At 27.6% G+C, this 27518-nt stretch overlaps 1 protein-coding gene across 1 annotated transcript; it reads left to right on the top strand.

Moving 5' to 3' along the window:
* The first annotated feature begins 133 nt into the window (after positions 1–133).
* On the top strand, positions 134–27518 carry LOC115880993 (probable serine hydrolase). The gene is made up of 8 exons (XM_030898342.1): positions 134–312; positions 373–495; positions 670–738; positions 1524–1688; positions 9090–9260; positions 14095–14244; positions 18434–18600; positions 26402–27518. The coding sequence occupies exons 1-8, from the start codon at positions 282–284 to the stop codon at positions 26585–26587; spliced, it is 1062 nt and encodes a 353-aa protein (XP_030754202.1). The 5' UTR covers positions 134–281; the 3' UTR covers positions 26588–27518.

The raw sequence follows: 27518 nt of genomic DNA, 5'->3' as shown, positions 1-27518 counted from the left end.
ATTTTTACACTTTTTCATATGGGATTTTAAGAATAATAACAAAATTTGGCAACAATGTTGTTAATCTCACGTGCGAAAGAAATCAAAGATCAAGGACGCTTTACGTCAAACAATTTGACGTAACCTCTTTCGACTACATTCACAATTTCAAACAATAATTTATTTACATTCTTCTCTTTGTTAATTTACGTGGTACAGAAAAAGACAACAGTTCGAGTATTATTCTTGTTAATTCTGGAACGCGTATGATTTAAACTGAAATTTTAGAAAGTGCAAATGATATGATCACTTCATGTTCCAAAGGTTTTTTCTGTCTGTATAGTTGTGTCTTACATTTTACATTGTGCAATTAGTATAGTTAATTTATTTTAGTAGATAAGGTTTTGTCTCATCGATTTAAAAGTGTGAAATCATCCTTACATTCGGTTATATCGCTGATATACTTCGCATCGATCGCAATGAGTAGTGAAATTGTAACTAATGGAAAATCTAAAGGTAATTAGGTATAATTTTTATATAAATAATATAATTAGAGGTATAAATCATTAATAATAGGTATTTTTATATCTGTCATCAACTAATAATAAGTTATTTAATTATTTAAATATAATTTTATGCCCAATTATTTTTATTAGAAATTAGTTTTACAAAATAGCTTATTTTTTACAGATGAAAATCTTGAAGAATTGAATGATTATGAGGAAATAAGGATTCCTGTGCCATGGGGTCATATTGCAGGTAAAAAATTATATATTTTTATTATTTCACACACTAGTCTAGGAGTAGGTATATTGCTTCTACCATACGATCATAAAAAAATCGGCGTCTGAGACGACTGTGAAATGAATATCTATGGTAATTTTCGACGAGGTCAAGCTCTAGACGTCATTTATTTAACCTGTACTTTTCTTTATTTTTTAATGGCCCTTAAGTTTGTAATTTATTTTTATATTGAGTAAAAATGGTTTTTACACATTTATTTTTTAGTTAATTTTTGACAAGTTTTATGTCAATGACGTCTAGAGATTGACCTCGTCAAAATTAGCATTGATTATCAGTCCCCAGCCGTCTTTGACGCCGTTTTTTTTTCGATCATACAGTATTATAATTTTGTCCAGGTCACAAACCTATAAATTTCATATTTATTTATATTTTAAGTACCTCATATCAGTCAAGTTTATTATTAAATAAAAAATATTATTTAAAGTGGGTAGTTATTTAATAATAATAGTCTAACTTAAGTAAATGTTTTTGTTTAATTATAATCTAGAACAATGGGGAGTTTAGAGTTGTTTAAATAAGTGTCTGTGAAAGATAACAAGACAAAAATAATTTATTTTAAAATGTGTGTGTGGAATTTTTCAATTATTCTTGTAGAAAATGATTTTATTTTGTCTGTAACTATAAATCCTTATCAACAAACCTAGACATTACTTTGAAATATAATACTTTAAGTTAAGATACTCAAATAATACATACCTATATAGTTTGTCTTAAGTAAGAAAATACTATTTTAACTATAGGAAAATGGTGGGGTTCTAAATCAGTCCAGCCAATCATTGCCCTACATGGTTGGCAAGACAACAGCGGCACTTTTGACAAGCTGGCCCCCATTTTGAAGTCAGCTGGATACTCTTTACTGTGCATTGACCTGCCTGGACATGGCCTGTCATCACATCTACCTCAAGGTGAGTAATAGTAAAATAATTTGGGGTTGTTGTCATTTATTTTATAGATAGTTTTTTTATCAGTAATTGTATAGATTTGCAAATAAACTTTTATTAACATGGTAGACTTGATAATGTCAAAAGAGAGATCACTGTCATTTTATATGTCAAATTATATGGTGAATGTTATTGGTGTTCATTTTCAAGCCAACTGGACGCCGTTTTTTTTTTCGATCATACGGTATTTTGTAAATTAGTATTTCGTTTTTAATACAAGGCCTACCACAGAACATTTTTATGTCTGCTGTCTAGGTTTATAATGTTTAAAAATCAGTGTTGCCATACAAGATGTCAATAATTAATGTCAAAACGAAGGAAAATTCTCAAGATTTACGTCATATTAAGATGTTAGTTAACATTTTTTATTCCGTAAATTCTTTTGAGTACTTTTTAATATAATTTAGTAGAAAATAATTTGATTTTAATTGAGAAGATATTTTTTAAATAAAAAAAAATATTAAGAAAAAAAATGGACAAAAAAAGTACACTGTTGTTTTGGAAATAAGATGAAATACCTGTTAAATATATTTAGGAATAATAAGTATGAAATTCTAGAATATTGAATTTTAATTCATGACCAATACATCTACAGGGTTGTTCACCACATACGACACGGAGTATTGTAGCTAAACGATGAGATTTTTACAAATTGTAAGTTTGGGGTTCGTTGAAGGACTATTAAAGCTACAATTTAAAAATATTTTTACAAGATACAGAGTGTCCCAAATAAATAAAAAATATCAAAGTTGTATTTTTTTAAATGGAACACCCTGTATATTATTACATTTTTAGTTTCTACGATTAAAATAAAGGTAAATTTGATTAAGATTTATTATACTTAAACCTTACCGTTTTTGAAATATTTTCAATTTTGTGAAATTGCAGTAAAATTTTTAAAGCTTCATTTCTCCAAGGGTATCAATGTTTTTAATACTAAATATTTAATGAAGTTTATTTATTGATCAGTTATTATGTTGCAATAATAAAAATAATACTACCTTATACAGAGTGTCTAAAAAATTTATTTTAAATAATTATTAGCTTCAAACGGCAATAACTTCTTTAATTTAAATAGAATGCCCTGTATATTTTAGGAGAATCAGATGCACAATTAAATTGTCTATCAAATTGTATTATACCATTTTTTACCTATCCCATCAAGTTTTCGTAGAAAATGCATTTTCTTATAATTTAGACCTCATTTATCAATATATCCATGGAATATTGACATTTTAGATTGTTTTTAAAGCAACAAATGTACAAAATGTACAGACTAGTAATATTATCGTTTTTAACAAAACGATAATATTACTAGCCCATTTGTATGCAAAAAGAAAACTATTTAAATCTTTATAAAAGAGTATACCATTAATTAAATATAACACCATTATTTCCGCCCATATACTAATTAATTACATACTTAATTGTGTTCGTTAATAAATTATTATAAATAAATCTGGATTTGAGTCAGAAATCAATATAATTATAAGTTATCAAATTAAAGTCTCTGTTGTTATAAATAAGCATTTATTAAAAAATGAAATATCATTTTTAAGGTGTTACTTTTTATCACACTGTCTAATGCCCATACAAAATTCAGTTTTTTAGTATTTGGAGCAATTATTATTAATCAACGCAAACAGTCAGTTAATGTAGTTTGAATACTGGAATCATATTAATTGGTCCTCTTTAACAAATATTTAAACAGTTTTTTTTATTTTTAATGAAATAAACGAATTATATCGACAATATTAGTATCTGTACTCTTTAAAAATTTGGTACATCTTTAAAAATAATCTAAAATGTCAATAGTCCATGGGTATATTGATAAATAAGTTCTAAATTACAAGAAAATGCATTTTCTACGGAAACTTAGAGAGATAGGTAAAAAATGGTATAATATAATTTGATAGACAATTAAATTGTGCATCTGATTCTCGTAAAATATACAGGGTGTTCTATTTAAATTAAACAAGTTATTGCCGTTTGAAGCTCATAATTATTTAAAATAAATTTTAGACACTCTGTATAAGGTAGTATTATTTTTATTATTGCAACACAATAACTGATCAGTAAATAAACTTCAGTAAATATTTAGTATTAAAAACTTTGATACCCTTGGAGAAATGAAGCCTTAAAATTTTTACTGCAATTTCACAAAATTGAAAATATTTCAAAAACGGTAAGTATAATATAATAAATCAAATTCAAATTTACCTTTATTTTAATCGTAGAAAATAAAAATGTAATAATATACAGGGTGTTCCATTTAAAAAAATACAACTTTGATATTTTTTACTTATTTGGGACACTCTGTATCTTGTAAAATTATTTTTAAATTGTACCTCTAATAGTCCTTCATCGAACCCCAAACTTACAATTTGTAAAAATCTCATCGTTTAGCTACAATACTCCGTGTCGTATGTGGTGAACAACCCTGTATATTTACGTTAGAAACAAAGAACACGTAATGGAAAGGCATATACATACAATACCTATTATGTATAATGTTAATATGTTGTTAAATTAGGCACTCAACTTTTCATATGAATGATTCCTATATCCCTAATTTCATTATAATTTATTAGCTATTTTAAGTAATGGAATAATACTTAGTTTTAACATGGATACTTATACAGGGTGGTCCGAACTGTATACCGGAAATTTCGGCAGCATATTCTGTAGATAAAATAAGTAAAAATGTATGTCCTAAATTGCTTAGTTTCGGAGATACAGGGTGTAGAAATTTCATTTTTATTTCGATTTTTTCCAAATAATTTCTGAAGGAACGTCAATATTTGGATGAAAATTTGCGCCTTGGAGTTTTTTGACATGAGAAATTTGATTTTGATGTCAATATGACTCCTACTTGTAGAGGGCGCCACCTACATATTTTTAACTGGTTTGAAGAGTTTGAGAACTTTTCGTTCATACCTGTATAAAACTACCAAGTAAAAAAATATACATTTATGACGTTTTTTACGTAAAAAAGGTCTCTTGGTAAAAATCGCTACGAGTAATGGTACTTATTTTTAAATTTAAGTTAGTATTCTTAAGTTTCCGGAATACAGTTCGGACCACCCTGTATATTTTACGTCATTTGTATACGCCATATATGGTATATAATAGTTTATACAGGCCTGGAAACATTAAATACATAGTCATACTTGCTTTACAATGAATTCCATATACAGGGTTGTTCACCACATACGACACGGAGTATTGTAGCTAAACGATGAGATTTTTACAAATTGTAAGTTTGGGGTTCGATGAAGGACTATTAGAGGTACAATTTAAAAATATTTTTACAAGATACAGAGTGTCCCAAATAAATAAAAAATATCAAAGTTGTATTTTTTTAAATGGAACACCCTGTATATTATTACATTTTTAGTTTCTACGATTAAAATAAAGGTAAATTTGATTAAGATTTATTATACTTAAACCTTACCGTTTTTGAAATATTTTCAATTTTGTGAAATTGCAGTAAAAATTTTAAAGCTTCATTTCTCCAAGGGTATCAATGTTTTTAATACTAAATATTTAATGAGGTTTATTTATTGATCAGTTATTATGTTGCAATAATAAAAATAATACTACCTTATACAGAGTGTCTAAAAATTTATTTTAAATAATTATTAGCTTCAAACGGCAATAACTTCTTTAATTTAAACAGAATGCCCTGTATATTTTAGAGTCAGATGCACAATTAAATTGTCTATCAAATTGTATTATACCATTTTTTATCTATCCCATCAAGTTTTCGTAGAAAATGCATTTTCTTATAATTTAGACCTCATTTATCAATATATCCATGGAATATTGACATTTTAGATTGTTTTTAAAGCAACAAATGTACAAAATGTACAGACTAGTAATATTATCGTTTTTAATAAAACGATAATATTACTAGCCCATTTGTATGCAAAAAGAAAACTATTTAAATCTTTATAAAAGAGTATACCATTAATTAAATATAACACCATTATTTCCGCCCATATACTAATTAATTACATACTTAATTGTGTTCGTTAATAAATTATTATAAATAAATCTGGATTTGAGTCAGAAATCAATATAATTATAAGTTATCAAATTAAAGTCTCTGTTGTTATAAATAAGCATTTATTAAAAAATGAAATATAATTTTTAAGGTGTTACTTTTTATCACACTGTCTAATGCCCATACAAAATTCAGTTTTTTAGTATTTGGAGCAATTATTATTAATCAACGCAAACAGTCAGTTAATGTAGTTTGAATACTGGAATCATATTAATTGGTCCTCTTTAACAAATATTTAAACAGTTTTTTATTTGTTAATGAAATAAACGAATTATATCGACAATATTAGTATCTGTACTCTTTAAAAATTTGGTACATCTTTAAAAATAATATAAAATGTCAATAGTCCATGGGTATATTGATAAATAAGTTCTAAATTACAAGAAAATGCATTTTCTACGGAAACTTAAAGAGATAGGTAAAAATGGTATAATATAATTTGATAGACAATTAAATTGTGCATCTGATTCTCGTAAAATATACAGGGTGTTCCATTTAAATTAAACAAGTTATTGCCGTTTGAAGCTAATAATTATTTAAAATAAATTTTTAGACACTCTGTATAAGGTAGTATTATTTTTATTATTGCAGCACAATAACTGATCAGTAAATAAACTTCAGTAAATATTTAGTATTAAAAACTTTGATACCCTTGGAGAAATGAAGCCTAAAAATTTTTACTGCAATTTCACAAAATTGAAAATATTTCAAAAACGGTAAGGTTTAAGTATAATAAATCTTAATCAAATTTACCTTTATTTTAATCGTAGAAACTAAAAATGTAATAATATACAGGGTGTTCCATTTAAAAAAATACAACTTTGATATTTTTTACTTATTTGGACACTCTGTATCTTGTAAAATTATTTTTAAATTGTACCTCTAATAGTCCTTCATCGAACCCCAAACTTACAATTTGTAAAAGTCTCATCGTTTAGCTACAATACTCCGTGTCGTATGTGGTGAACAACCCTGTATTATACAGGGTACAGGGTGATCACACAGATGTCATTAAACATTTTCTAAAAATTTTTACAGGTAAGTAACTATACCATATTATGGTCTGTATTTTAACGCATGCCATAGAGATAAATATAAATGACCGGTTGACAGTCGAAGGGACAAAATAAAAAGCGGCACACAGTGATGCCGGTTTGAAATTTTTATGCAAAATCCGGCAATACCGCGTAGAAGAAATGTATCAACCCAACTTTCATCTTTTTTCAACACATTTGATTTGCCATTAAGCTGTTTTTTTTTAACAATTCTAATATAACGTAAAACAAAACCAGCAAATTATTGAGTGTATCCTACATAATATTTTTACCTTTTAAATCAAATTATAACGTAATGATAAACCGAAATTTCAACCATCTTAATTCACCATCGTGATCTACCTAAGTTTGTTGATATGGTCCTTCCTTAATCTTTTTATTCAAAGATTGATCATTTTTAAATGACAGTTTTTTTATCAGTAACTTTTTTAGTTAAATGACACTTTAGTAAGGATCATTTAATATTTTTTTTAGCAATTTATAAATTAATATACGTTTTCACTCAGCCTTTACTAAATAATTACCAACGATTACTAAAACACCATATAAAATTCTCGTATTATTTACATACATACACATAAAACAGACTGATCACTATAAAAAGCATACAGTGTGTTCTAAAAAAGTAAAAAAAAGTACCGGAAGTGGTTATCAATTAGATTATTTTAAATATAAACTATACTTTCGATATCTAAGATTGGCTGTTTTTTATTTTTTTTTTTAATTTTGTGACATTTTGTAGAGCAAAAGTAAATTATACATTTTTCAGCAGTGATGTGTATTTTTATACAAGATTTTGCCCTACATAAATGTGTATGGTAATTAATTAAATATTATACAGGGTGCTGATAAAATTACTTTCAAAAAAGTACAGGGTGGGTCAAATTGGACGCTTTTAAATGGAAACACACTTTTCTATAGGAGATGTACACACTACAGGTGTTCGACATATCGACCGTCTTCTGTTATGGACAGGGCAGTTTTCGAACATTTCTCGCGGAATTGATTAACTCAGTAGGGGTGAAAGATACACCCTCTCATAACTGCTAAGTATTTCTAATTCTTGTCTAGATTATACGGAAGAATAAGCAACCTTTATTCTTCCGCAAATATATCCATAGGATTAGATCCATGGGCACTAAGTCAGGTGGCCTCGACGGCCAACGGCTGGGATCTTGGTTAGCTATTCAATTATTCTTGAAACTGGCTGAATATAATTCCATTAAGGGCATATCAACAATAAGGGGTCCAAAGCCTACTAGCACAGAATATCTAGTTGCGTAGCTAGATATTCTGTGCTACTAGCCTTGTTTATATATTCTTATATACAAGGCTACTAGTTAAAAGTGGCGAACTTTTAAAATTTCTGTATTTCGAAGGGGAGTATAACAAAATATCAAGTGTGCTACATTTTTGGAAAGGTAATTTTAAATTCTTTTTAGTTAATTAAAAATATAGAGGGTGTCCCAAATAAAAAATCAATTTTTCTGTTGATAACTCTTATATTATTAATTTTAAAAAAATTGTACTTAAACCATTAAATTCTACGTAAAAAGGTGCTTTGGAAATGTTTTCATAGAAATACAAAATTTTCCATAGTAAAAAAGTTACAGCGATTTGTTAAAAATGCACATTTTTGAAAAACAACCGGTAACTCCGAAACGGTAACAGATATTGATGTGCGGTTTTCACCATCATGTCTTTGAGGAAAATTGAGCTCCAGACACCAGTATTAGTTTTCGTCTATATCCTATAGAAAAGGGTGTTTCCATTTAAAAGCGTCGAATTTGACCCACCCTGTACAATAAGTCGACTGTTTCAAATGGAAACCTTCATTTCTATTCTTTTTATCTTGATTAATTGTTTTTCCATTGTAATCTACCTAACTTTTGTCAAGGTTTTTTGTAAATTGCACACCATTTTGTTAATTAATAAACTCGATAAAGGGTATTGTTTAAAACAGATAAAGGGTATTGTTTAAAAATATTACTGTTTCTGTATTTAAACAATCATAGACATTATATTATTTGTTTATATAAAAGCTTTAAAAAATCGCATGATATTAAATATCTAGGATCATTAAATAATTCTAAAAATATTTTTCAAATAAAATTAAATATTGTAGGTGATTATTATCTGTTATTCTAAAGAGTATATACAATAATATTTGTTTTTTGCTTTTAAAAATGTGTAATTTTTCGATGTTACCCCCCATAAATGACAGAAAAAGATGTGTCTTTTCAGGTCATAAATACTATCTTTGGTGGGACGGCATACACTACTTAAGAAGAATAGTGAAACACTTCAAATGGAACGATGTAACTTTAATGGGACATTCGCTAGGTGGCGGTATATGTTTCCTGTATGCTGCAGTGTATCCAGATGAAGTTAAGAAGTATATTAGTATAGATATCGGTAAGTTAAATCAAATACCGGGTTGTTCACCATATACGACACGGAGACTACAATTCTCCGTGAACTCTTAAACGATTAGATTTTTACAAATTGTAAGTTTTGGGTTCGTTGAAAGACTATTAGAGCTACAATTTAAAAGTAATTTTGCAAGATACAGAGTGTCCCAAATAAGTAAAAAATATTATAGTTGTATTTTTTTAAATGGAACACCCTGTATATTATTCTATTTTTAGATTCTACGACTGAAATAAAGGTAAATTTGATAAGGTTTATTGCACTTAAACCTTACCGTTTTTGAAATATTTTCAATTTTGTGAAATTGCAGTAAAAAAATTAAGGCCTCATATCTCCAAGGGTATTAAAAGTTTTAATACTAAATATTTACTGAAGATTATTTATTGATCAGATATTATATTGCAATAATAAAAATTACACAACCTTATACAGAGTGTTCAAAAAATTATATTAAATAATTACTAGCTTTAAACGGCAATAACTTGTTTAATTTAAATGGGACACCCTATATATTTTACTTGAATCAGATGCACAATTTAATTGTCTATCAAATTGTATTATACCATTCTTTGCCTATTTCTTCAAGTTTTCGTAGAAAATGCATTTTATATTATTTAGACCTCATTTATCACTATACCCATGGAATATTGACATTTTAGATTTTTTTACACAGCAACATGTGTACAAAATATACAGGTGATAAAAATAATAATATTGTAAGCCCATTTCTTTACAAAAAGAAAACTATTTAAGTCTTTGTAAATAAGCGAATTATATCGACCATATTAGTATCTCTTTGTACTTAGTACTCTTTGAAAATTTGTTACATTTTTAAAATAATCTAACAACAAACAACGCTTTATTGTACAAAAAGCCAAAAACAGCTTCATCGACAAAGCACTCACAAACAACAAAATCACAATACTAAAATGTCAATATTCCATGGGTATAGTGATAAATGAGGTCTAAATTATAAGAAAATGCTACTTCTACAAAAACTTGAAGAGATAGGTAAAAAATGGTATAATACAATTGGATAGACAATTAAATTGTGCATCTGATTCTCGTAAAATATACAGGGTGTTCCATTTAAATTAAACAAGTTATTGGCGTTTAAAGCTAGTAATTATTTAATAAAATTTTTCATCTCTACACCCTGTATAAGGTAGTATTTCGTTTATTATTGCAACACAATATCTGATCAATAAATAAACTTCAGTAATTATTTAGTATAAAAAACTTAAATACCCTTGGAGAAATGAAGCCTTAAAATTTTTACTGCAATTTCATAAAATTGAAAATATTTCAAAAACGGTAAGGTTTAAGTGTAATAAACCTTAATCAAATTTACCTTTATTTTAATCGTAGAATCTAAAAATATAATAATATACAGGGTGTTCCATTTAAAAAAATACAACTATAATAGTTTTAACTTATTTGGGACACTCTGTATCTTGTGAAAATATTTTTAGATTGTAGTTCTAATAGTTCTTCAACGAACCCAAACCTTACAATTTGTAAAAATCTAATGGTTTAGCTACAATATTCCGTGTCGTATGTGGTGAACAACCCTGTATATCATATTATATACCAATGTTTTTTTTTAATTTAGAGGAAATATTTTAACTGGTATGTAATATATTTTGATTCCGTGCCTACGAAATTTGCTATTTTTATTTAATTTTTTATGTATATTGTAGAAAACTTTTTACTGCCATTGATTCATCTGATTATAATTTTAATATATTTGCATATAGTTTAAAATTTCCTTTTTTATTGACGTTTACAAGTTACTATTGTTATTTTTTTTTTTAAATTGAGGTTTTTATAAAATGTAACAGTTTTTTTTTAGATCCATAGCAACCATTTTAAATTGCCTATTGTAATATAAAATTTTAATGTTTAATATTAATGAAAGTGATAAAATGAATAAGTTTTTTATTAAACAATTTGACTAATTATTATGTTTGGAATATTAAATTTTTTTTTCGAATTTTTGAATAGGAAGTGATAGAAATATGTCTGTCTATAGATAAAAATTCATCTCAAATGCTGATTTCCGTTTAAAATCAAATTTTAAAGTCATATTATATTTTAGATAACATATTAAAAGATAACATACTAAATTTAAATGAATTTAAAAATATAAATCGCCTTGATAAGACCAATTTAATAGTGTTCATATAAAATATTTTTTCGGACATCCCTTTCGTAGTTTCTATCAAGTGTTTTAGTTGGTGTCCTGTGTCCCATGAATGCTAACAAATCTTAGATTTGTGAAAATCGCCCGTTCTTAAATAATCTTTATGTTCTTTAATTCTAACATTTATGGGTCTAGACATATATTTTTTCTACAGGGTAGTTATGTATATTTTAGACTAACTTTTAAGTGTCCTGTTCATAGACTTAAAATAAAATATAGACTGAGCATCTCATTCATAAATAGCTGGAACATGCGGTCAGACACTGTCTTGTTATTGTTGTGTTATTGTTTTAGGTTATAACGAGTGCGACACGAGCGATAGATAGGTTGTCTCTGTCGTAACGGTCGTTCCCTGACAACTCTGCCGAGAAACACAACACTGTCTTTCGTTTTTCAAGTACACCTGAACTCTCCGTATCATAGCCGGGTATTTTTTTATTTTAATGAAGCTATAATTAAATTAAAAATGTATCGTATTTAAACTTTTTTATATTTTATTAAGATTTAGGACAGGTTTTTTAAATAAAAGTTTAGAAAAAACAATTTCAAAGAGTCCAAAAGGATAAAAAATAATAAAATACACGTTATAGAAGAAATTTTATAATCGAAATTGCGTAATTTTTGAAATTAATAATAAATTATTAATTTTAGTCCAACATTTGCAACCCCTAATATTAATCAAAACAGGATCTATTCCACAGATATAATAGAATCGGCGACAGGGAGAGAAAAAAATATGATTGTTGTAATTTTTTTTCTGGATAAGTGATGTCTTATTATGTAAATTAGAGAAAACATAAATCTGTTCCATTAAAGCAGGGAAGGTGATAGGAAGTGGATAAAATAGAAACTACATTTATTCAACTCGGTACTGTCTTTATTATACCGGGTGCGTCCCAAAAGTGGCCCATCCCCATAATTTGTTTACATTTTCAAATAAAAAAACAAGATTTAGTATGTTAGTATATGAAATAAATTAGGATTGATTGACGCATTCAATTGTTTTTGGTCACTTCCTGTTTCACCGGAAATGACTATAACTTTTAATTTTTAAACGGCACCCTCGGTATATTTCTACTTTATTCGATAGAAAATGACACTCTGAATAGAATGACATATCATATGTCAACTTTTGACATTTTCGCATATGATTTAATTGTAATTGTAACACGCGGTTCATAACGACAATTTGACTCGAAATATTCGGTGGTATCAATATATTCATAAAAAAATGCTTTTTCCAAATATGCTAATGAGTCACCCTTGTTCCAGTTGAAAAAATTGACATATGTATGATTAAAAATACGATTTGTACATCTTTTAACCGGCCTATACAAGACACGAAACCTATTAGACGATCAAAACTATTTTTCCAAGGTTCCTTGATTAAAACTTAGTGTTTTTAACAACACCATGGCACCCTGGATTGAAATTTAAAATACGATTTATTTTTAAGCGACAACGTCAAAAGTTGACATATGATATGTCATTCTATTCAGAGTGTCATATTTTATCGAATAAAGTAGCAATATACCGAGGGTGCCTTTAAAAATCAAAAGATGTAATCATTTCGGTGAAAAAGGAAGAGACCAAAAACAATTGAATACGTCAATAAATCCTAATTTATGTCATATACCTACTAACATACAAATCTGTTTTTTTTTATCTGAAAAAATAAAAAAGTTATAGGGGGTGAGCCACTTTTGAGACGACCCGGTATATTAAAAATATTGTTTCATAATGTAATATAATTTTAAAAATTCTTGTATGTTATTTTAGATTCTGAAGATAATTTTAGAATAAACCGGAAAATATTTTAATAAAAACATTATTAATTATTAACAGGGTTATAATTATGATTTTGTTACAATGTAAGTAAGTAAATAATGTAATGTAAGAGAAAAAATTCAGATTTTACATTTTACTAAAATATTATCTAAATAAGCGCCTTTCTACAACAACGCCACTGACTCCCAATGGGTAAATTGAGAGTTGCCTACCGGTCGAAAGTCGTTTCAAGACTTAAATGGATTATTTAAGTCAAATTTCTTGCAAATTTGGCACTGGCGAACCATATTTTATAGTTCGTGAACAGAAAATCTCAATAAAATAAACACTTAAGGACTACAAGCTAAGAAAATGCGTTAATACAGCCGGGGACATAGCGGCAACAAAGTTTTACCGCACACGTGCGACGCGTACTACAAGGTAATAAATGAATTAATAGGCTCCCTCGTCTCTAATCGGTGTTGTCATATTGTAAAGAACTTATCCTTTTTAAACAGTATCCGACTTATAATTTAGTAGTATAAGGACTATTTAATACATCTATGGAATATTAAAACCTACTTTATTAAACTGTAGTATTAATATCTCAATATATGTGTGTAACAAGAAAAAAAATATTGATAATATTAAAGACGTGACAACATAGGCTGGATGAGGAAGGCTCGGTCGACTGTACCCAGAAGTAAACATGTATACAAAAAAGATTGTTTGACCGCGTTGAGATGTAAATAGTGTAGTCTATATTTTATTTTAAGTCTATGGTTCTGTTCTTTTGTGATTGATCTGTTGCTTCGTTCTGTTCAAAGCATATTTTCTTTCTTTCTTTAGCTAGTCCGTCTGTAAGAGACATAAAACGTTCCTGTGATGTATTGGGTGGAGCTGTTGATAAATTTTTGGCCTACGAAAATTTAACACCCGATCAAGTTCCTTGCTATTCTTATGAAGACATGTTAGATATTTTAGAAGATGCCCACAAAGGTAATTCTTTTAGTGTTACTATTTTTCAGTAACGCTTACAATATATTAACTACTACTCAAATATTCATATGAATAAAAATACAATAATGTACAGGGTGAGTCAACGATGATGGAGTAAAGTTCATTATCTCATTTGTTTCGAGGTTTACCAAAAAACGTTAAATATAAAAGTTATAGGGAAGGTTAAGATACGCATTTTAAAATTATTGTAGAGTATACAGGGTGCTTCAAAAAAGTGTGGCGAATATAACGTATGTTTTTTTTAAATGCAATACTTTTATTTTATTTTTAGATTCTGCGTAAAATTCTATAAATTTTTCATATATAATGTTATATACCTAAAATTAATAGCTTTTGTAATACATATTTCAGTTTGTTTGAACAAATGTTAGATTTCAGTGCGGTAAAAAATTGTCAGTGATGCCACTGTTTCTGAAGTTGGAAAACTAAAATTTATAGGAGAATTTTATAGAAACGAAGAAAAAGATATATGTAAAGATATTTTAGTTAGAGATATGACAGGGAGATGAAAATATATTTATGAATTTGAATTACTTAAATTTAAAAAATCTCAAATTTTTTAAATGGCATGACAAAAGTTGTAAAATCGGAAAACCTAAAAAAATATAGGGTGTACCATCTAAAAATTTTTAGAATATTTAATTTTAATTAGTTGAAATTTATAAATATTTTTGAACACCTTGTAGCATTTAACTAAAATATCTTTACATATATTTTTTTCATCTCTATATAACTCTCCTACCAAATTTTGATAGTCCAACTTCACAAACAATGACATCACTGACAGTTTTTTATCACACTGAAATCTAACATTTGTTTTAACAAATTCAAATATTACAAAAACTATTAATTTTAGATATAAGTAAAGTATATAGAATTTTACGCAGAATCTAAAAATACAATAAAATATATGGTGTTTAAAAACATATGTTATATCCGCTACATTTTTTGAAGCACCCTGTATACTCCATCATAATTTTAAAATGTGTATCTTAAGCTTCCCTATAACCTTTATATTTAAATTTTAAAAAAAAAACATTTTTTGTAAACCTCGTAAACAAATGAGATAACGCACTTTATCTATCGTTGACTCACCCTGTATATGAGAATTTTCGACGAATATATACTTCAATGTCAATTAATATATTCACTTACGTCAGCAATTTAAATAAATGAAATGACCTACAGGGGAAAAAAGCAACGACTTTCTGGTTTGCTGTTAAAAAAAAATAAAATCGACATAATGAGACACGTATATGTTTGTATATTTTATAAAACAAATTATTTTTTTTCTTACATTGTTTTTTAGGTAGGATACGACTTGTTAAATATAATTTAAATTGCTTTTGGTAAAAACGAATACCTTCAAAGGTTACATTACGCCGGTTTTAGGTCAAATTCCAGCATTATTTTACACAGTTAATGAGTGGTATGCCCCCATAGATACCCAAACCCAAAATTAAATAATTTAAATAACAATAAATAAAAGTTTCTAGGTGTATCATATTTTTTCAATTTGAATTTAAGAGAACTAAAAAAATATATTAAAAATTAAAATTAGATTTAACTTTTTTTTGTATTTTATAGTTCTTTTTTAAATCTATTTAAATATTGTGCATTATTTTAAAAAACGAACAAGTTTTTTTATCCTTGTTTTGAAAAAGTTTACTAAATGTTTTTTGAAACTAGAGGTTTATTATTTTTAATGTCAATTGACAGGTTATACCTCGATAATATTGCTATAATCTCTATTCTACTTATTAGTTATCTGCGCTACACAATATAATAGCGTGCACAAAAAAAACATATTTTTTTAGTTACCATGAAAATATCGTCGTTCAGTATTATGAAAAAAAAAAATTCTGGTAAAATTTGAGCTCTTAATATTGATATTAAGAGGTGTCTTATTGTGATTTTCTATTTTCCATTTAAATAACACGGGGAAACAATTTTTTTGGAATTTTATTGCGTTCTAACAAATCAACATTTTATGAAAATCAACACATATTCTTATAGGAAATTGAACGGTCTTCAAAGAAGGTCTGATATGAATTTTCATTTAACCGACTCGTTTGAAAGTTATTGAAGTTTAAAGTTCAACTTCAAATTTTATATACTAACTTGCACAGTTTTTTATGTTTATCACGAAATAATGGCTGAAAACCATAAAATATCATATTTTATCACGAAATAATGGCTCAAAAACATAAAATGTCATATTTTATCATGAAATAATGACTCAAAAACATAAAACATCATATTTTTTACGAAATAATGGTTCAAAAACATAAAATATCATATTTTATCATGAAATAATGACTCAAAAACATAAAACATCATATTTTTTTACGAAATAATGGCTGAAAACATAAAATATCATATTTTATCCAGAAATGAAGGTTCAGAAGCATAAAACATCATATTTTTTTACGAAATAATGGCCCAAAACATAAAACATCATGTTTTATCACGAAATAATGGATCAAAAACATAAAACATCATATTTTTTTACGAAATAATGGCTCAAAAACATAAAATATCATATTTTATCAAGAAATAATGGTTCAAAAGCATAAAATATCATATTTTTTACGAAATAATGGCTCAGAAATATAAAATATCATATTTCATCAAGAAATAATGGTTCAAAAGCATAAAACATCATATTTTTTACGAAATAATGGCTCAAAAATATAAAATATCATATTTTATCAAGAAATAATGACTCGAAAACGTAAAATATCATATTTTATCACGAAATAATGGATCGAAAACATAAAATATCATATTTTATCATGAAATAATGACTCAAAAACATAAAACATCATATTTTTTTACGAAATAATGGCTCAAAAACATAAAATATCATATTTTATACAGAAATAAAGGTTCAAAAGGATAAAACATCATATTTTTTTACGAAATAATGGCTCAAAAACATAAAACATCATGTTTTATCACGAAATATTGGATCAAAAACATAAAATATCATATTTTATCATGAAATCATGGTTCAAAAACATAAAACATCATATTTTTTACGAAATAATGGCTCAAAAATATAAAATATCATATTTTATCAAGAAATAATGACTCGAAAACGTAAAATATCATATTTTATCACGAAATAATGGATCGAAAACATAAAATATCATATTTTATCATGAAATAATGACTCAAAAACATAAAACATCATATTTTTTTACGAAATAATTGCTCAAAAACATAAAATATCATATTTTATCCAGAAATAAAGGTTGAGAAGCATAAAACATCATATTTTTTTACGAAATAATGGCTCAAAAACATAAAACATCATGTTTTATCACGAAATAATGGACCAAAAACATAAAATATCATATTTTTTTACGAAATAATGGCTCAAAAACATAAAACATCATGTTTTATCACGAAATAATGGATCAAAAACATAAAATATCATTTTATCATGAAATAATGACTCAAAAACATAAAACATCATATTTTTTACGAAATAATGGCTCAAAAATATAAAATATTATATTTTATCAAGTAATAATGGTTCAAAAGCATAAAGCATCATATTTTTTATGAAACAATGGCTCAAAAATATAAAATATCATATTTTATCAAGAAATAATGACTCAAAAACATAAAATATCATATTTTATCACGAAATAATGGATCGAAAACATAAAATATCATATTTTTTCTTTTTGAGCAACGCAACGGCTCAAAAATAAAAATTTCGTGATAAAACATAAAAATTATGTTTTCATATACGATTTTGAAGTTGAACTTTAACCTTCAATAACTCTCAAACGAGTCGGTTAAATGAAAATTCATATCAGACCTTTTTTGAAGACCATTCAATTTCCTATAAGAATATGTGTTGATTTTTACAAAACGCTGATTTGTTAGAACGCAATAAAATTAAAAAAACTTGTTTCCCCGTGTTATTTAAATGGGAAATAGAAAATCACGATTAGACACCTCTTTAGTATTAATAATTATTAGAGCTTAAACTTTACCATAATATTTTTTCAAATCATCCTGAACGATATTTTTACGATAACTAGAAAGGAAAAACAAGTATTTTTTTTGGTACACCCTAATATATATATATATTATATTGTTGAATTTTATATTCTAATATGTAGTGTACCAAAGAATCTCACACATTTTCTAGGTTCAATTAATAAAGAAAGCTGTGAAATTTTATTGAAAAGAGGTATGAAACCTGCAGGGGACAAAGATGGGTATACTTTTACCAGGGATCCGCGACTGAAGTTGGCAGCTTTAGGGTTTTTAACTTTAGACCAGGTCTTGGAGCTTGCTTCTAGGATCAAATGCGAGGTAAACATTATTTTATTACTTCATCATCATACAGAAAATTTAATATTTTTACTACTTGCGTTGATATTGGCTATTATTAAGTATGAACATTTTAAGTACCTACTTAATTTGAGCTTTATTATTCTTTCATTATCTTTTTTATTAATTTTATTTACCTATATATTTTAATCTTGAACAAATTGACAACACAGCGCACGTATTTCTTTTAATACGAGATCTAAATTATAAGAAAATGCATTTTCTACGAAAACTTGAAGAGACAGGTAAAAAATGGTATAATACAATTTGATAGACAATTAAATTGTGCATCTGAATCACGTAAAATATACGGATGTTCCATTTAAATTAAACAAGTTATTGCCGTTTTAAGCTAGTAATTATTTAATATAAATTTTTGGACACTCTGTATAAGAAAGTATAATTTTTATTATTGCAACACAATATCTGATCAATACATAATCTTCAGTAAATATGTAATATTAAAAACTTTGATACCCTTGCCTTGGAGAAATGAAGCCTTACATTTGTTTACTACAATTTTACAAAATTGAAAATATTTCAAAAACGGTAAGGTTTAAGTATGATAAACCTTAATCAAAGTTACCTTTATTTCAATCGTAGAATTTAAAAATAGAATAATATACAGGGTGTTCCATTTAAAAAAAAAATACAACTATAATATTTTTTACATATTTGGGACACTCTGTATCTTGTAAAATTATTTTTAAATTGTAGCTCTAATAGTCCTTCAACGAGTCCAAAACTTACAATTTTGTAAAAATCTAATCTTTTAGCTACAATACTCGTATCGTATGCGGTGAACAACCCTGTATAAATAATAACCAAACTAATTTTGGAGTGAAGCAACATTCAGAAACACAATGCTTCAGCTCTTCCATTTAACTCCTAATAATCACTAATACTTTTTGATCTTCCCCTATAGCACAGAATATCTAGCTACGCAACAGAAAAATACTCGAAATGAAAGAGCTAATACAAAACATATACATTTTTAATATACACTACCTTATAATGCTAACTAAGAAAATAAATTTAATTACCTTTAAAATTAATAATATACAGGGCGATGGATAGTGATATTTATTAATGCTGGAACGTTAGTAATGAAATATAAGTTTAATAATAATGGAAATAATTTATTAAAATGCAGTACAAAAAATGTTAACTGACTAAAAAATACTATAATAACAAATTTCTTCCGTTTGCCACGTTATTTATATAGACCTAGGTAGATTTTAAAAAAGTGACACAGGTACAATTAATAATATATTAGTTCGGCATAAAAGTTGCTGTCACGACATCGAACAATAAATTAAAATTCGTAAAATAAATTAAAATTATTAATTAAACATATTTTTCCACAACCCCCTCAATATGGGTATACCAAATGAAAGGGCTACACTAGTAGAATACTGTGATTATATCAAAATTTGTAATATAAGATGGACGTCGTTACAAAATGGCGTATTAGGTGAGGGCATGATATTGCATGTCCAAGATCCGTAGTATACCAAATTGTGACGTTAGAACGCCATGAAATGGTAGGTGATTATATGGTACCTATAGTTAGCGGTAGCACTTTACCACCCAAGTTAAGTTCAATATATTAAAATGTGCTGAGATACTGTATGGCATTAGGGTGGCTAAAATGTAATGTCGCAAGCGTTTTCCTCAAGATTGGGCGCCTCTTTTGTTGTATATCATAGCCTTGCCCCTCTACTGAACCTCTGGGGGTCGACCGTTAAAATGTCCATTACTCGTGGGAACAACATGGAAACAATAAATAAAAAAACAAACAAAAATAAAAACGAAACTGCTATACAACGAAAAGAAGGCTCGAAAAGGCGAAAGAAAAGTATAGAACGAAACGTGCAAAAGAAAGTGAAATGAAACCTATAGTCGACTACAGAAACGAAGAGAACGGTTAGCAGCAGAAACACCTCATCAAAATGATGCCAGGTTAATAGCACAACGTGAGAGACAAAGGCAGCTGGTAGATGGTATTGAAACACCTGTACCTCATTAAAGTCCAGGCTATATCACAACGTGACATCATATTACAATGTAACCGAAGAAACACCTGAGTATCATAAGTCTAGGCTGGAACGCCATCAAACGAGAGACGTAATAGAGTTGTTAGCGTTATGGTACCTCCTGAGCGTCATGAGTCTAGGCTATTAATATCACCGCGATACAGTATCTCAAAGAGAGTTGTTAATCAGAAACGCCATGAGCGTCAGATTGTACTAAATTATCAGGTAAAAGATGTAATAATGATAGTACCAAATGAATTAAATAGAATGAGGAATATTCGGTGGCATTTCCAAGCTAAATACTAAAAACTAGAAAATAATGACTAAAAGCTATTTCCCGATTATACGATATGAACTTGGTATGAACACAATCGAACGTCAGGAAGTGGTATCATAATAGTAGAACAATACTTATTATATTGTCGCCGAATTACAATGAAAAATTCAGGATTCAATATTTCTGAACTAGAAGTTCAAAATACCTATTTGTTATTCATAAGATTCTAATTTTCAGTGCAAACTGAAAAAAAACCGTTCTAACTTAATATGTTTAACCGATGTTTTTAATATTTGAAGACAGGCTGTATCTTGTAAGTATTACGATCTAAATTGTAGCTCTAATAGTCCTTCAACGAGTTTTAAATTTTGTTTGTAAAAATGTTTTCTTTAAATTTATTGCTGTATATTATGCGGTGAACAACCCTACCACATCAAAATATCTAATTTGGAGTGAAGCAACATTCAGAAGCACAATGCTCCAGCTCTTCCATTTAACATGTAATAATCTTCTAATAGCTTTTGATCTTCCCCTATAGACATCAGATAGAACATGTCAGCAAAAATAATTATAGATTTTCTGCACCATGTTCATGCTCATTATCCCTACCTCCATGTCTCTATGCCGAGCCAGTGCCTTCTATTAAAAGATCAGCCTCCGGGCGAGATTTATGACGTCACGCTAGTTAGATATAACGGATTAATAAATATGTTGTAGAATACATGGAAAACATAATTATTCCTCAGATTTTTGGTTTGTATTTTAAAAATGATATAGTTTACATGAAATATACATAATATACAGTTAATAACTACAACATATATACTTATTTATAGTAATAAATACTTTGGCAAATAAACTATGAACCATACAAATGCAGCAAATGTTTTACAATATACAAATAATGTATTACATAATATATTGGGTAAAATGTAAATATATTTTAAATTTTGGGGTTTGAAAATCGATCTAATTTAAGAAAAAACATTCAATATCTACTAATAGTGATGTATTATTATTTGCATTCACAAAATTTATATGTATATTTTGCAAGTATCAATGTTCGAAAAATTATATTTACAAATAATACAATATCATCTAAAAAAAGGCGTCAGCGATGGCTATGAAATGAAGATCGCTGGCATTTTATATGTAAAATTATTCTAAAATTTTTGATTTTCTTGGGATTTTTAGGTTCGGGAAAAACGCTGATTTAAGTTTTCATTTGGGTTTTCATTATTTTTATTTGGTTTAAAAAAACGTTTCGGCTAACTATAGCCTTCATCAGTGTTGTGTCATATGAGAAAAATAGTGTCGAATATAATCCAAAAAATTACATATACAATATAATTCACACCTCATAATATTTACTGCAATTAATAAACTAATATAAACTAATCAAAACATGACCACATATTTTTTAAAATTATTATTCTTAACACTAAAATTATCTACATTGACTATGGAGTACGCAGTACGCAGTAAACATTATGTGCGTGGTATGAATATTTTATATGTAATTTTTTGGATTATATTCGACACTATTTTTTTCATATGACACAACACTGATGAAGGCTATAATGTTAGCCGAACCGTTTTTTTTTTAAACCAAATAAAAATAATGAAAAACCAAATGAAAACTTAATCAGCGTTTTTCCCGAACCTAAATCCCAAGAAAATCAAAAAATTTAGTATATTTAGAAACAAGATTCAAGAATATCAAATTTTCCAAGATTGTAAAATTCTAGTTAATTATTTTATGTGTACAGTTATTTAGGGCATGTCATCGATGTTCATTTCCAAGCCAACTAGACGCCGATTTTTTTCGATGATACGGTATAATTCTTACATAAAATGTAAATAACATTAGACCAATTAAAACAAATAAATATGAATTTCTTAGTATTTTTAGTAACACCTTTATTCTTAAAACTTAATTTTGTATTATGCAAATATACCAATTTTATTGTTATTTTATTCATATTGTATTCAGCCATCACTTAAATATTTGATATTAATTTGGTATTATAAATAATCAACACTATTCATTAAAAAATTACTGAACAAATATATGTTATGCTTGACAACTTGACATACATTATATATTATCCTTGTTTATATATTCTTAAAGTTGGTCAACCTCCTCGACAAAAATGCTGTCTCTGGTGAACAAAAATCGTAAAGCTTTAAAAGAATGAAGCATGTGATTAGGGACGGAGTCAAAATATCGATTATTTGCGGTATTTCCCTGAGAGTAATGTAATAATATAGCTCGGATTTTGCGAACTATAATAGGCTCAGCTGATTAAGAAATTTAAACAAACTCCAGTCGTATGATCGATCGAAAAACGGCGTCAACGATGGCTATGAAATGAAGATCGCTGTCATTTTATATGTAAAATTATATGGGAAATGTCATCGATCGTCATTTTCAAGCCAACTGACGCCGTTTTTTTTCGATCATACGGTATTATTTCATTGTTGATTTTCGATTATTTTTGCTGTTATTTTAAGGATTCTAAACCGTATTTAACAAAGAAATAACAAATTTCAATATATTGGTACATTAATGCTAATTACTGGTAATTAATAATATTTAAAAAAAGTTACATACACTTACTTTATTTCGATTTGACCCAGGGCTATAAAATTTTATTTCATTCTTCGATCATTTTATTCTAAATTGAGGTTTTACGAATTTAAGATAATTTTTTTTTTGAAAACAAAACGTTTATACAATTTTTTTCTTAATTAAAAATAAAACTTGGCACTTGTTTCAATAATATTATTTGACATTTAAATAAATATTATGTACTTAATACACCATTTAAAATCTTTATTACACGAAATCTTTCTTAGCGTAAAACATGGTCAGAGCCAAGTTTGCTTTAACTTTGTACCATATGAAAAAAAAACGGCGTCCAGTTGGCAGGGAAATGACGATCGACGACATTTCCCACATAAATTTACATATAAAATAACAGCGATCTTCATTTCATAGCCATCGCTGACGCCGTTTATTTTCGATCAAGAATTATAAAAACTGAAAATATCATTATGTTTTAACTCACAAAGCCCGTTAAACCATAAAATTTTCTAGTATATTGTTTTATTAGGAGTAAAAATGACACTTTTCGTGGCGAGACTGTAGGTTTGACATACAGCCGAAGCACAAAAGTCATTTTTACTCCGAATAAAACATGCTATTTTTTTCAAACGCCACAAATAATGTTTTAAACAATTTCAAACATTCCAAATAATATAAAAAATATTTAAAACTCATATCTTGTAAGTAATTATCATGATACAAAAAAACAAGGTATGATATTGCGCAGGTTGGTCACCACGACTTATGTCATTTTAATAATATATTTTCATACTTTTATGCTTAGGCGTAAAGTGCTTTACTTTTATGCCTAGGCGTTAAAATGACTTTTTTATATTGTCAATCACGTCGCAAAAATTAATACTTTTGTGACGTTTGAAAAAAAAATAATATTTTGAAACTAACTGGTATATTTTTCTGCCACAACAAAGTTATTATACAGTGATAAATGATAAGATCATATTGAAATACGCTACTGGGTAAAAAAAATTGGCTAAATTTTATCAATAATACTCCATTTCAAAAGTTATTTTCCAAAATAATTAATATTTTTTAATAATTGATTGCAATTAATATTATTTGACTAGTTTAATTTGATTAATTAATAAGACTAGATTAATTTCATTTAAAATAAATTTGATCAGATTTTTTTCGTATATTCAACTACCAGAAAAGTAGAAGGAAGATTATAATGTATCTATCACAATATTTAAAAGAACTACTACAATAATTATTAGAAGAAAAACAAAAAGAAAAAAATACCCAAATACCTTCACCTTCTACTCAACTACAAAATAAATGAATATAATCTCTTACAAGAACACTACACAAACTACTTCTTGTATTCTACACTAAACAAATTATCAAACTTATTAATTAATCAAACATAAAGAAAAATTAACCAAATTACCCCTTCACCTACTACTTAACTTCAAAATAAAATATAAAAACACTACTAAATTTCTTCTGGTAGTCTACACTAAACATTATAATCAAACTTAATAAATTAATCTAATTTTACATTACAACTACAAAGAAACAAGAAAATATTTTAAAACTACAAGAAATAAAACTTCGATACGTGCGACCAGTATAATAGATCAAGCGGACAAAGAATATAAAATACTTTAAAATGTGCATTCAGAAAGAAAAAATATCTCGAAAATTATCTAAACAAACATTTTTTTTTCTTATCAGTGAAAAACATCGACCTCGTCGGCCTTGCGGAATTTGTCGGGTATTTACAATGGTCGAATTGTATAATTACCAGCTTTTATAGCATATCTAATAGACAAAAAGTATCTGGTCGATTAGTAACCAATTGGCACAGTCCGAAAATTATCGATTTTTATTTTCTCTGTTTTTATTGGCCGCTTCAAAATTCAGAGTAACAAAAAATATTTTTCTCTAGTAAAAGACTGTGAAATACGCCCCGCCATCTGGTGCTTTACATCCATAAACGTCTTAGGTTGAGCTACTTTTAAAATTCATATACAAGGATATTATCAAACAAAAAAACCCATTCTTCTTTTAAACTGTATCAGTCTTGTCTCTACAAAAATCTTTTTAAAATTTCAACTCAAAATAATAATCTTTTTCATGATCTTTAATGCAACATATTCTTTATTTTTCCCAGATCATAATACCTACTTACGTGTTTGAATCTATCGAAGCTGAACCAACAACAGTTGAGTGGAGATTCCACAATATGAATAAAATAAACATAATTGTCCAGTTTTCATTAATACCATCATGGGAGAATATTAAATTCCAACGTATTACGACGTTGGTAATTGGTAGAATTACATTCCCTATCAGGTCAGATACCGACGTCGAGGCGACCCGAATCTGTATTCCCCATTTAGGTGCAAATAAGGGTCGTCAGGCGGTCGAACCGACGTTGGTACCCGACATCGGGTTTATTGGACGCGACGTATACCCGACGTTAGATAACGTCCAAATGCTACTTGGGTTTATTGATGAATTGTTAGAGTCTTAAAAAACACACATAAAAATCACGATGAGTAAAAAATGTATGGGCACTTTTAGGTTAAATCACTTACACAACGTGTAATTTTTCAATTTTTCTATTTTTTTATGCGAAACCGAGAGTGACCATATATCTGGTAGTAGTTTATGTCACTTAAACACCAATATAATTAGTTTTTTGCACTACAATAATAAATAATACCAAAAATCATAGAGTTAAAACCAAAAATCAACCGACAAAATATGAAACGGAATCTAACCCAATATCTAAGTATGTACAGCTGATGAAGTAAACAAAAGTCCGCCCCCAGGCTGATCTTTTAAAGAACGGCAGTGGCAGAGCCCAATAATTTGTCTATATTATATTTTTTTAAGGTTATGAACATAAGGGCCGTTCCTGGCTACAAATTTGACGTTCCCGACCACTACGACATAGTTCTGGACAAAATCCAGGAAAGTGCCAAAAGACTGGATAGGCACAAGGTACCTGGCACGCACCATTTGCACCTAAACGACGGTAACTCAGTGGCGGGTATAATTCTGGACTTTTTGGAATCATAGAACAGTTTTAATAGTTGGAAAAATCGATATAGTATTAATAATTAATTTATTACATATTTATGTATGGGAAATTTTTATTTTAGCTAGTCCAAGCTTTGACTAAAAACTAAAAAGACATATCTACTTTTGTTGATTTATACTGTATGATATGCCGAAAAAAAAACGGCGTCAAAGAGGGCTGGGGAATAACACCATTTTTAAAACCAAACTTATCACCACTTGTTATTTCTGACAGTCTTTGACGCCATTTTTTTCAATCGTATGGTAGATATTTTAAGTATTCTCACTACAAATTGTATTTTAAAAAAAGTTTTAACATTGGTATGTCAGATTGACATATTTCACAATATGTTTAAGACACACATATGTCAAATTGACAGTTCTGACAGACATTGATTACATAGTGGTAAAGGAATTATAAATCGTAAGTTTTTTAAAATTATTTTTGATAGTATTTTTAGCATTTCATACCATATGATACTTAATAGGTACCGTATGATCGAAAAAAAAACGGCGTCCAGTTTGCTTGGAAATGAGCATCGATTATTCCCCATATAATTTTACATATAAAATGACAGCGATCTTCATTTCGTAGCCATCACTGACCCCGTTTTGTTTTTCGATCATAAGGTGTTTTATGTTAAAGTAATATGGATAATGCTTTTAACTGTTTTTTTTATATACTAAATGAAAACAATATAACAGTATAAACATGTATCTTCCTTATAAATTTGCACAGCAAAAAAGTAACTACTTATAAGTTGTGATATTTGTTAATGTTAGTTAGTGTAGCACAATTTGTTATGAGGTAGTACATTATTTCAGGATATATTTGTATTCGAACAATAATTTTCTATTTATTTTAATATTTATCAAGTTCTTTTTTTTTGTTAATAAACCTACCTTGTGAATAAAATAAATCATTTTGTTA

Source organism: Sitophilus oryzae, unplaced genomic scaffold (genome assembly GCF_002938485.1).
Source record: "Sitophilus oryzae breed Bouriz unplaced genomic scaffold, Soryzae_2.0 scaffold_1693_pilon_pilon, whole genome shotgun sequence".
NCBI classification, from domain to species: domain Eukaryota; kingdom Metazoa; phylum Arthropoda; class Insecta; order Coleoptera; family Curculionidae; genus Sitophilus; species Sitophilus oryzae.
Note: the sequence above shows the minus strand (reverse complement) of the source record. Positions and strands in the feature narration are given on the sequence as shown.